The following is a 12,076-nucleotide window of genomic DNA, read 5'->3' as shown; positions in this document are numbered from 1 at the left end:
GCAAGCACAAGGGTCTGAGTTCAATCTCCAATTCAAAAAAAAAAAAAAAAAAAAAAAGTATAAATAAAAGCCCCTACTATTCTGGGGGCCTTTGCCTATCAGTCTTGGTTTACCACCTGATCTCAGCTATTATCTCATCTTTTATTTTCTGAATCCTCTCCCCATTTTCTCCCACAGACTACCCAGAGACCAACAAATCTCTACATATGGTGTCCTGGATAGGGCAGCTACAAAGGTGCTGGGAATCGCTGACTTGAAGGGATACAGAAGGTCATTCTGCAGAAATAGAGGCTCACAGAAAAGCAGAAAATAGGGCTGGGATGTAATGCTGTGGCATAGCACCTGCCTGCCCAATGCAAGGTCATAGATTTGAATCCTAGCACAAAAAAGAAAAAAAAAAACATGGTTCTCTATTACAATTGACACTAAAAAAAACCAACAAAAGAACCCCTTTATAACGTCCCCTTAAAGTTATTAAAAAGCTGTTTCCATCCTCAAGAAGTTTGCCTTTAGTTTAAAAAAAAAAAAAAATCATTGGGGCCTGCAAGATAGCTCAGTGGTCTAAAGCACCTGCTTAGGCAAGCGTGCAGGGACCACAGTTTGATTCCCAGCACCACATGCCGCACCAGCCCCACTCCCAGGGTGGGCTGAGCTGGCCACACCAAAAAAAAAAAAAAATCAATCATATTTCCTAAGTTTTACAATAATGGAGATATTTTAAAGGATTTAAGTTCTCATGATTCCTAATAAAGTTGATTGCCTGCTTTCCAGTCCTAAATTAAAATTTGTATTAAAAAAGGCTGATATTTTACAGATGTTAAAGGTTTTAGAGTACAATCTAAAAGCAGTGGGGTTGAAATAGTCGCTTAATTGTGACATCTCATTCAAATAATAGGCCTAGTGGTGGTCTCCAGAGGAGTACAAGCTATGGTAACATCTTCATATTTGGGTCAGCTTATTCAACAAGGATATTTTGTGCCCTGAACTGTTCAGATCAGCCCCAAATGATTTTAAGACTTTGACAGTATTAATTGGCTCCATCTAGATTTTGGGCTAATTTCTCTGGTGGTGTTGTCCTCCTTCAGATAGGTTAAATTAATTGCTTGTTTTTGCAGATGGGTCATATTAGATTAAAGGAAGCTAAGGGGCTGGGGAGATGGCTCAGTGGAATAACTGCTTGCCTGGCAAGCTTAAGGGCCTGAGTTCAATCCCCAGTTCCGCAAAAAAAATAAAATAAGCTAGTTACGGCTTCCTCTTCCAAAATATTAAGTATAACTTTCTCACTGTACAGTCCAAATTCAATTACAAAAACAAAAGGGTCAATCCTTCCAACTTTACTTGTCAGTATGTACTATTAAATTTTTAAGATTTTACAAAAGATGAAAGTACAGCAACAGGAAGATAATGCAGTCAGATAAACCAAAAATAAAAAGTTAATCTGGGGTAGAGAATATGCTTGTATTTTTTCCAGAAAATGATGAGTAACCTGTTTGGGTACCAGAGTGTCCTGTCAGACTATACCATGAAGCCAGATCTGGAGAAGTCAACAACAGTGAAGCTAGATTCGACCTCAGGCATTTCCTGTCAGGCTTGGTCCACCACCTGACCTCAGCTATTGTCTCTTGTCTTATTTTCTGAATCCTCTTGCCATTTTCTCCCAGGGACTACCCAGAGACCAACAGATCCTTACATTTATAACATAAGATACACAAATGTTTAAGAAATTACCAGATTGGCTTATATGGTCAGCCACAGAGTTGAACCAGGAAGCATGCACTCTCTGCACGCTGGTGGATGAAGTGTCCAGTCCAAGGTCTTGGCGCTCACTGCGGTGTCCCATGCAAATCCTTATCAAGAGTCTGATGGGCCTGTGACAGAATGCTGAATAATCTGCTGGAAGACTGAAGAGTCCCAGGCAGAAGCTGAACAGTCTACGCCCGAAGCCATGTGACTGTAGCCAAGCTGAAGGCAAAGACTGGAGCTCCTTCAAAGAACTAGCAATGAGTCCTTCATTTCTTTTTTACTGTATGCAGGCTACCCATCCTGAGGGGTGTTCCTTATGCCCACACCATCTCCTCGCACGGGCACAGTATATTTACGAAGTAAGGACCCAGCCCCCATCTGAGTCACTTGAACTTGCAACTTCTCAAGTTGACACAGGAACAGTATCCTAGAGCAGCAAGAGCATGTCCCCTATACCCCAGGATGTGCAACCGCTGAGTTACGTGGTTAAGCTCCTAATGTTGATGCAGTGTACTGACCATTACAGCTACAGATCAGGTCCAAGTGTAAGGTGTTATTTATTAAAACATTGTGGGGGCCGAGGAGATGGCTCAGTGAAATAAACGCTTCCCTGGCAAGCGTGAGGACCTGAGTTCAATCCCCAGTTCCACCAAAAAAATAAAAAATAAATAATAAAAACAGGTTGTGATTCTGTAGATTTGGGGTAGGAAGCTGCTCAGTCAGCTGGTCATTTACACAGGAGGAGTCAGGGAAGGGCCTGAAACTCACTGGCTTGGGAGTTCTGCGAGGATGTTGGGATGGGAAGGTTAAGCCAGCAAATGGCAGATGGAGACATCTCTGCCCCTGTGGTGAACAAGGGTCGATGCGCCATGTCTCAGCCATCACACAAAGACATCTAGGAACCTTGTGGGAAACTCAGGCATTCCATCTCCTTTTTTGTCCTCTTACTAGCTGTTTATAGATACAGAAGTGAGATTAAAGGATGTATTTTAAAATTTTAGTTTCTGGCCAGGCATAGTGGCACACATCTGGAATCTCAGCACTTGAAAAAAAAAACAGGCAGGAAGATTGCAGGTTCCTGGCAAGCCTGGGCTACCTAGTGAGACCCTGTTGCAAAAAATCACCCAAATAATAAAACAAACCTTAATTCCTATTGTCAGCCTTTTAATTTTGTACTCAAAGGTAGGCAATTCATAATCTTTTTCTTAGAAGCAGTGGCTAATCAAGGCTTATTTTTTTGTTAGCTGTTTGAAGCTAAACTTACATTATCCGTGCAGGAAGCCTGGGAAGTGGTATTAAAGTTTTCAGTTGCAGCTGTAACAAATGATTACAAACTAAGTAGCTTGACTCAGTGAAAATTTGTTTCACTCAATGATATCAGAAGACTGATAGCTAGGTGTTGACAGTTACGCTTCTTGGGAAGTCCTTCTGTGCCCCTTCAGGCTCCATGGTTCCTTGGCTTGTGGCCACATTGTCCCGTTCTCTGCTTCTGTGTCACATCAGGCTCTGCTTCTCCTCTTTTTGTCTTTGATCAAGACACTGAACTCGGGGCTGGGGAGATGGCTTAGTGGAATAAGTGCTTCCCTGGCAAGTGCAAGGGCCTGAGTTCAATCTCCGGTTCCACCAAAAAAAAAAGAAGAAGAAAAAGAAAAAGACACTGAACTCTGGGTCCAGGGCCAGCTGCAGTTTAGGGCTTTGTGTATACAAAGGCAGTGTTCACAGGTTAGTGAGGTAGGATACACCTTTTGGGGGGCCAGTATTTAGCCCCTACAGAGGTAAGCATTACTAATAGTGAGGGGTATGCATTGATAGATGGGGTTTTACAAACAGTTACCTTTGGAAAATGTTCTTGTTTTCATTAGGAAATATGCAAAAGCTGAGACTCTCCTGACAGTCACCGACCCAGTTCATGATATTGCTTTTGCGCCAAACTTGGGACGGTCTTTCCATACATTGGCAGTTGCAACCAAAGATGTGAGAATTTTCACATTAAAGCCCATGAGGTGAGTTTTAGAAGTGGCATGTTTAAAAATTCTTATCTCCTATTATTTGTGGAAGACAGAATCGAAGTAATGGATCTGAAGAATGGATCCCTTGATCAATGTTTAATTGTGACATTTGGAGTGGGGAACTGAGTAAAAAGATGAAATGTGTGTTTTCTCCCTCTCTTTGGCAGGGGGAGGACTTGGGATGAGCCCAGGGCCTCTGTGCTACTGACTAACATCCCTAACCCTCTTTATTTTTGAGGCAGGGTCTTGCTAAGTTGCCTATGCTGCTGATTTTGTAGTCCCCTTGACTCAGCCTCCTGGAGTGCTAGGATTACAGGCATGCACTACTACACCCAGCATTGCCTTTGTGCCAAACTGATATAATTTCTTAATTGCTTATTGAAGCTCTAGTACCAGTGATTTGGATTCTATGAAAATAATTGGTACCTTATAAAATGTCTGCTTAAGGAAAAATAAATTAGCATTGGAACATACTTGTGAGTAATCTGTTTAATTTTGAATTATGAGTTTTGTTTCTTTTTCGCTTCCATTTTTCTTTTCTGTTCTTCCTGCTGCTGTTCTTTTAAAATTAATTCTCTGATTCTGAGCCTTGAATGGCAAATAACTTCCTTGCTCACTATTTTGTCCTTAAGGTAGTCACTGAGTGCCATTCCTGGACTGGGGTCACTGTGATCCCAGGGATCAGATGTGGATTGCTTGAGACCATTTATATATATTTTTTTTCTTCTATCTCTGTTTCATTCCCCTTGGTGCTGGGATGGCCCCCAGGACATCATTTACGCTGGACAGACAACTCCACCTTGGAGCTCCACCACTTTCCTCATTGGTATTGCTTATTCCTTAGAATTCCTCACTTTTTTTTTTTTTAAATTCATAGGAAAGAACTTACTTCCTCAGGTGGGCCAACAAAATTTGAAATCCATATTGTGGCTCAATTTGATAACCACAACTCCCAGGTCTGGCGAGTGAGTTGGAACATAACAGGAACAGTGCTAGCATCTTCAGGAGATGATGGCTGTGTCAGATTGTGGAAAGGTAGGTGCTTTCTGCAGTGTTTTGAAAGAGGGTCTCACTGTGTAGTTCAAGCTGGCCTTGCACTCATTTATGCATTTTGGCCTGGCCTCAAACTTGTGGCAATCCTCCTGCCTCAGCCTCTCGAGTACTGGGACCACAGGTATGTGCTACCACGCCAGCTTAAAGTAGGGCGCTTTCTATTTCTATTTGAGAAGTTTCACTTAAAAATGAGTGCAAGGCCAGCCAGAACTGCATAGTGAGACCTGTCTCAAAAAGACAAAACCACGGGGCTGGGGAGATAGCTCAGTAGAGTAAACACTTGCCTGGCAAGTGCAAGGGCCTGAATTCAATTCCCGGTTCCACAAAAAACAACAACAAAAAATAACAACAACAACAACAACAAAATCTCTATAAGCTCTTGAAAAAATTTTTTAATTATTTTAAATCAATCAATGTCATGTTTATAATTTGACCATAAGTTTACCTAGATCATTACAGTTAATGACTAGTTGAATTGTTTTTTAAGTTTCTATGTGGAGTGAAACAACTTGTAAAACGTGTAACTGTAATTGTGTGGGGTGCATGCCTGTAATCCCAAGTGTTCAGGAGGTTGAGGAAGGAGGCTTGAAAGTTAGGGAGACCTTATCTCCAAGTAAAAAAGGAAAAGCTGAGGGTTTGAATGCCTCTGGGTTTAATACACATTTACCGACGGAAGCAGAATAGCTCCTAAAAACAAAAACTAAGGCAGTTGTGGCAGTGTGCAGCAGTTCCATGAGATGGCGCCACTTCACTTTGACTGTGTGACTGCAGCTGCTCCCTCTGACCAGGAGTCAGTGCTGGCTTCTGCTCCGAACTCCAAAGCCAGGAAGCCTGCGTGCTCATTTCCTCAGTGCTGTGCTGAGCAGGAAGTGCATACAGTGAGTGCGTGAATCGCACCTTCCTGGGCTGTTTGTCTGTTGGGTTCAGGCTTCTGTGCTTGTTGTGCACCCCCAGAGTGGTGGTGTTCACACACACCTTGAGGAGTTACAGCTGTTTGTCTGTGTAACCTGAGTAGTCCTTGTTCCCTAGCTGCAGGCTTCCTGTGTTCAGGAGTAGGCTGTTTTGGAAGCAGCTCAGTCCTTCCTTTCCTTAACACAATTTTGTTTTAATGGTTTTGCTGTTTTTCTGCAGCTGGGCAGTCCTTACTAAGGCTCATCTGAGAACTGCCCTTCTACACTCAGCAGCTCCCTAACATGGATTCACAGGGGTCACTGACTGAAGTATACTGGATAAACCTTTCAGCCCCCACTCAGAGGGTTTTACTACCTACTTTGTGTCCAAGGAACGCACCCACACAGATTATGCTTTCATAAGGAAGAGGAAAACTTTATTCTTATGCAAATGTATCATAGTAAAGACAGACGTTTTGATATTAACTTCATAATGTGATAAAGTGTTGGATTAGAGAACTGTCTTTACTACTATTTATTTTATAAAGGAGGGAAATGGGTGGTGAAAACTTTATATTTTAAAAGTTAATCTTCTGAAAGCTTTTTTAAAAAGTGTCAAATTGAAGTAGTGTGTAGTTCACTTAAAAATTGTCTGTCATGTTTACTTGGAACGAAGTTGTAGCCCAGGACCTGTTTCTTCCCTTGTAGCTGTAGGACGAGGTAGATTTTGTGCTGCTGTATGTAGGGGCAGTCACGTTTATGTATTTGGTTTGCCTTTCAGCTAATTACATGGACAATTGGAAGTGCACTGGGATTCTGAAAGGTAATGGGAGCCCAGTCAGTGGGAGCTCTCAGCAGGGAAACTCAAGTCCTTCCCTAGGTTCAAACATTCCAAACCTTCACAGCTCGTTAAATGGATCTTCTGCTGGCAGGTAGGCTGTTTGTGGTAACCTAGAAATGATCTTTTTAGCTGATTCTGGTAGTCACATTAAAGGCATACTATTTGAATTTTAAGATGGAGTGAAAAGGTTGTATATAATTTTGACACTAGAATTTAAAACTTCGTCTTAAAAGCTCTGATAGTTTTTACTGGTAGATTGTGGAACTTAAAGGTTCTGAAATGTAGTGGCCAGTAAAAAATGTTCCTTGCTTTAAGGTTCTGCTTTGCTTTGGCAGCAGTGATAGAAATGGAAAATATGGTTTAAGAGGGTTTTGTCCTAGAGGAGCATTAAGGTTTTTAGTGCTCACAATGTGGCTTTGTATCAGGTCAAACTGGAATTTTAAATAAAATATATTAATTAATGCTTTGTAGAAGAGAAGTGAGATAAACAGTTTGGGTTTTGTGTTTAGAACTGTAGTGGAAAGTCACTGTGGTGGCACATGCCTGTAATTCTGGCACTCAGAAAGGCTGAAGCAGGAGGATCACTGTGAGTTTGAGGTCAGCCTGGGTTACATAAATGAGTTCAAGGCCAGCCTGCGCTACACAGCAAGACTGTCTGAAAAAAAAAAAGAAAAAAAAAAAAACCATTAATAGAGATTATAAGAAGAAATGATAAAATCTGAAATCTTGATTTTTGGAATACTGAGCATGTTAGATTCTTGTTTTTCATAATAAAGAAACATGTAACGTAAATCCTTTTGTGTTTATATTTAGGTTTCAGATGTGCAATTTTGTAAGCTAAGATTATTAATATGTTTTTGGAATAAGTTGGAAGAATTCAGGAAACTTCAAAACCATCCATAAACCTTCCTGTGTTTATTTGTCTTCCTCAGTGGAAGAAAATTATATTTGAAGCTTCAACTATTTTTATATTGTTAAAGTTTTATAAAGATGTCTTAACTATTTGATTTTGAAGCTTTAAGTATTTGTATGCATTAAAACAATTTCAGGTTGCCAGACAGGATAGCAGGTCATACAGATAATTTCATGGAGCAATAAATACGAGGATTAATTTTTCAAATTTGGTTTCTGGTGCTTCCCGTACCATGTATTTGCTTTTGTTCATAGCTGTGATGTTTTGATCTGTATTCTTGTTGTGCTGATAACCTCTGTGTTCGAACTGTGATGCATTTTCCCTTCTCCATTTGTATTATGTCCTTTAACAGAAAGCACAGCTGAGCACAAGCTAATGGATAACTTTGCTGCTTGCTGCTTGTTGCATGCACACAGGAATGGAAAGTGAGCTCCTTTCCCCTCCCCAGCGCCGTTTGACTCTCCCGAGATACACCAGCAGCCTGCTCACTACCAAACGCAGTCCAAAGGCCTTTACCAAAACAGTGGAGACCACTTATTTGTACTAGTCAGCTTACTGACAGTATTTGAAACTTCAATACAAACGGAGAGGCTTTTTGTTGAGAGACAGTCACCAAAACAATTTTTTGAAATGTTCATGAAACTAATGGGTTTAAAAATTAAAAGGATTGTTACTGTCCTTATAAAGTAGTTGGGTGGAGGTAAACTATCACTTTATTCTATTTGAAGAACAGAAGTATATTTCTTTTGTTTTCTAAGACAATAAGCCAAAATGATGAATTTTTATAATTTTAATTTGAATATTGAATAAATATTTTTCATAAAGATTGTTTTGAGTGCTAATTTGTTTATCTTTTGTAGAGTTGCTTTATATATGATATTCTATACAGCTTTGTCATTTCTTTGTAATATTTAAAAAATAATACTAAAGGGGTGAATTAGTGAAATAGTACTAGTAATATAAAAGTAGTTTGTAGCCAAGTGGAACCTTTGGCATTGTTTTCATTTATAATTTGGTAAAGGAAAATGGAAACACCTTTGTGAGTTTTCAATTCATATTCACTAAAGAGATAAATGTTTCTAATATGTGCATGTATACTTATGGTGTGATTCCACAACTAAAAGTTTCTATCAAAACAAATTTGGAAACATGAAAGAAACAGCTACAGTTTTACCAAATGTGTGCATGCAAAATAATTTAGCATTCCACCACTGAGCTTGCGATTTTCTTTAACTTGCTGTGTGGATGAATTCCTATTCTCTATAAAGTTCTGACTCTTGACAAAGCCATAAATCTTCACATTTTCTAACATGCGTGCTATTCTGGGTAAGTTATTAGATGGCAGAACAATGAAAGTAGTGCAAATGGATTCTTTGAGCCTTTTACTTATTACAGTCCTGCAGTGATTCCAGGGTTCTTGCAGAGGAATGAGTGTGTTCCTGAGCGCACGGCAGCTGTGCTGGTAGAGTGCGTGGCCTTGGCATCAGGTGTGTGCTGAGGGAGAAGCCCACTGCTGGTGATCTGTAACCAGACTCACTTGTGGAAAGATTGGACGGTGTTTCAGATTTAGAAAATGGAAGTCTTTCTTTGTAACATTCATACTGATAATTTTTTTTGACATTTTGAGTTTAACAGATTGTATTTCTTTCTTTCAAATTTCTATATTTGCTTAAGCAATCTTGATTTGAGTAAGGGTCTTGATTTGTGCTATTATGTTCTGTTAGTTTTGGCATGAATATACTAAAGCTTTTTTTCCAGCATGTGTTTTCTCCTCTTTGGTTCTCTTTGTATTTACTACTTTTCTCTTTTTCTTCTGTTTTTTTCCCCCCGTTATTTTTGTTTGTTTTGGTGTTTTGTTCCTGTCTTCATTGTTTCAGGTATTTCTTTCCCCCTCTGGACTCCCCACGGGCTGGATCGCGATGGTCCAGTTATACCCAGCTCCTTCCTCCTCCTCCTCCTCCTCCTCCGCTAGAGCACTCTTGCGATGCTGACACTGCCGGCCTCCAGTATCCTCACCCTCGCAGACGATACCTCTCTCGGCCTCTTAATCCCCTACCTGAGAACGAAGGGGTTTAAAACACCTATCTGACACCTAAAGGCCTTATGCAGTGCTTGTAAATGCTTCATTCCTGGCTGCTTTTTATTTATTTTTTTTCTCATTTTCTTTCAGAAGACTTTTTTTATTTAGGGTCTGTCTTGCATGTATTATAACGAGAACAGTGTTTTTGGATCATAAACTTGTTTTTGCGTCTACATCAAAGGAACAATGGCTTCCCTGGCTGATAACCTTTGATGAGAGGAGATGCATACAAGTAATATTTAATGTGAAAGTTGCACAATAGCTGACTTGAGTGCCTGTTGTGTAAATTTCATTTTGCACTGTTGCCATAGTCTTAAGTTTCTTCTGCTTCCTCATACTGGTTAATATGAAAACATCATGGAATTCACTCTGCCTTCCAGACACAGAAATGTTTTTTACTTTTATAGGTGATTGTTACAAGTGACTGGTATGTAAGATCATTCCTGTGTATAAAGCAGCAAAACATATAATGGATTTTTTTTGTCTTTTTTTTTTTTTTTTCAAGGAAGTTGCCTTTCACTACTTGGAGTGACTATTTAAAGCTTTTGTAATTACTGTCTAAGTAGGTTAATAATAAAATATATTTTAAAAATTATGAATGTGTTGCTTTGTAAAAACAATTATTTTAAGATAGTAAGATTTCTTTTACCATGTCACAAAAACCAAAAGTCCAGACATATCTGAAACAAGCAGTTTTTAGTGTGTGTATGTATATGTGCATGCCTGTGTGTGATCCTGAGGATTGAACTTGGGGCGTTCTGCCACTGGAGAGTATCTCCTGCCCTTCTTATTTTGAGACAGGGTCTTGAGACTTGCCAGTTTGGTCTCAACTTGAGATCCTTCACCTCACAAGTCATTAGGGATTACAGGTGTGTGCCAGTGTACTTGATGCATTATGTGTAAAGATGGATAGCTAAATAGGAGTTAACATCTAGAACTAACAGACACTGACTTTGAATCTCTTAGGTCAATGTTACAATACAATTATCTTCACAAATATTTTAAAGTTAGAAATTATACTTGATACTATGGTAGAATTATTAAAACTGTGGGGCTAGTAGTATTTTTTGTTGTGTTTTCTTAGGAATATTAAGGATTTAGCTATCAGGGTCAGGACAGCATGTTGAAAACATTTATGTATGTCCAGGTAATCCCAGATGTGACATAATGTCATAACTACATATATTCATTTTCATTTTCAAAGATTCCTTAAATAGTGCCTTACTCCCAGAGCTTCTCAACATGCACAGGATAGGAAGCTGGTAGACTATCATATTATTAAACATTTGAGTTTTGTCGTGTTTAATCATTAAACTGTTTTGTCTGTAAAGTTAGCATTTCAATGTCAAAGCAAATCCTTTCCAAATCTCAGGAGGCTTCCTTTTGTCCAAAGATTTGGAAAGTCATGTTAGAGCTAAGGATTACTGTATTCGGAATTAAAAGTTCATATCTTTGAAGTTTTACTTACTGAACTAGAGTCTGAGATAACTGAGACCACACTGCAGCTTAATTTAGTGAATGTTGGGGCATCCACTCTGCAGGATACTTCTGGACACTGGTGTGTAATTACAGTAGGCAGCACACATTACACTAGTGGGAGAAAGTGTTTCGAAGTTTACAAAAGCTAACAGGCGCTCCACTTCGTAGAAAAGGTAGAAGCTATAGTAAACATAAAAGCCACTGACTTATCTGAGCTGGCAGGATTTGGAAGGGATGTGGGGTTTCAATCCTTGGAGTAATAGAGGTAAGGAGAGGGAGGATAGGGTTGTATTCCAGGAGTAAGATGAGTCGGATGTAAGAGTAGGGTAAAGGTAGGGAACCAGTGGGCTCCTGGTGTGGATCATGGATGCCTGGTGGTCACATAGTGGAAAGCCCTCGGTGCTGGTGACTGAGGTATAGTCCGCAGAGCACTCAGGTTGGGAGGCTATGGGAGATGGCTGGCTCCGAGTTGAGTGGGCATCAGTTCACTGAATGCCCCCACCTTGGGGCTCTCCTGGCTCTATGCAGGAAAATCACAGTGGCAGTTTTTCCTTTCCAGTTGGATAGTGAATTGTAAGCTAATAGCTAATATTTGAGTATTTCATGAGCCACTGCCTTTTAGGTACTTAACATGTGTTAACTGTTAAGATGCTTATGACAAATCACAGAGGTAGATGCTCTTATTGTCCCTGTTGCACAGATGAGGAAGTCGGTGGCTTATTGTTGTTACCCAAGGCTACACAGTTTAGCATGAGGAAGGGAGAGCCAGGAGCCAGACTTTTAGACAGCCTGGCTCCCAGTGCAGGCTTGCTGCTTGCTGGTGACTGGTTTAGATCTCTGTTGCTGGAGAACCTGCCAGGTTGCCAGAGTGTTGTGGGAAAGAGCTCTGGCAACTTGAGGAAATGTATGGAGGAATGGTACCATTCACTGTGAATGTCCTAGGAAGACGTAAAAGAAACCTCTGCAGTTGGGGAGGCATGGATAGACCAAAGAATGAGGGAGGCAAGTCCAGCTTGGTGAGTAAATGGCTTTTAGGAGTCACAGAGACAGCATAATGGGACATGCCTA

General features: G+C 40.1%; 1 protein-coding gene across 1 annotated transcript in view; it reads left to right on the top strand.

Annotated features, from left to right (window-relative positions):
• The window catches only part of Seh1l (SEH1 like nucleoporin), a 62,401-nt gene extending 52,408 nt beyond the window's left edge, over nt 1-9,993 (top strand). The window contains exons 4-7 of the mRNA XM_012512960.2: nt 3,606-3,746; nt 4,630-4,787; nt 6,477-6,627; nt 9,327-9,993. Coding sequence (XP_012368414.1) covers nt 3,606-3,746; nt 4,630-4,787; nt 6,477-6,627; nt 9,327-9,525 — 649 coding nt within the window. The 3' untranslated portion in view covers nt 9,526-9,993. The remainder of the gene's footprint in view (nt 1-3,605; nt 3,747-4,629; nt 4,788-6,476; nt 6,628-9,326) is intronic.
• Nucleotides 9,994-12,076: the final 2,083 nt, after the last annotated feature.

The sequence above is a fragment of the Octodon degus genome, unplaced genomic scaffold, assembly GCF_000260255.1.
Source record: "Octodon degus isolate 3935 unplaced genomic scaffold, OctDeg1.0 scaffold00295, whole genome shotgun sequence".
Lineage (NCBI taxonomy): Eukaryota > Metazoa > Chordata > Mammalia > Rodentia > Octodontidae > Octodon > Octodon degus.
This window is presented reverse-complemented; position numbering and strand designations above follow the sequence as displayed.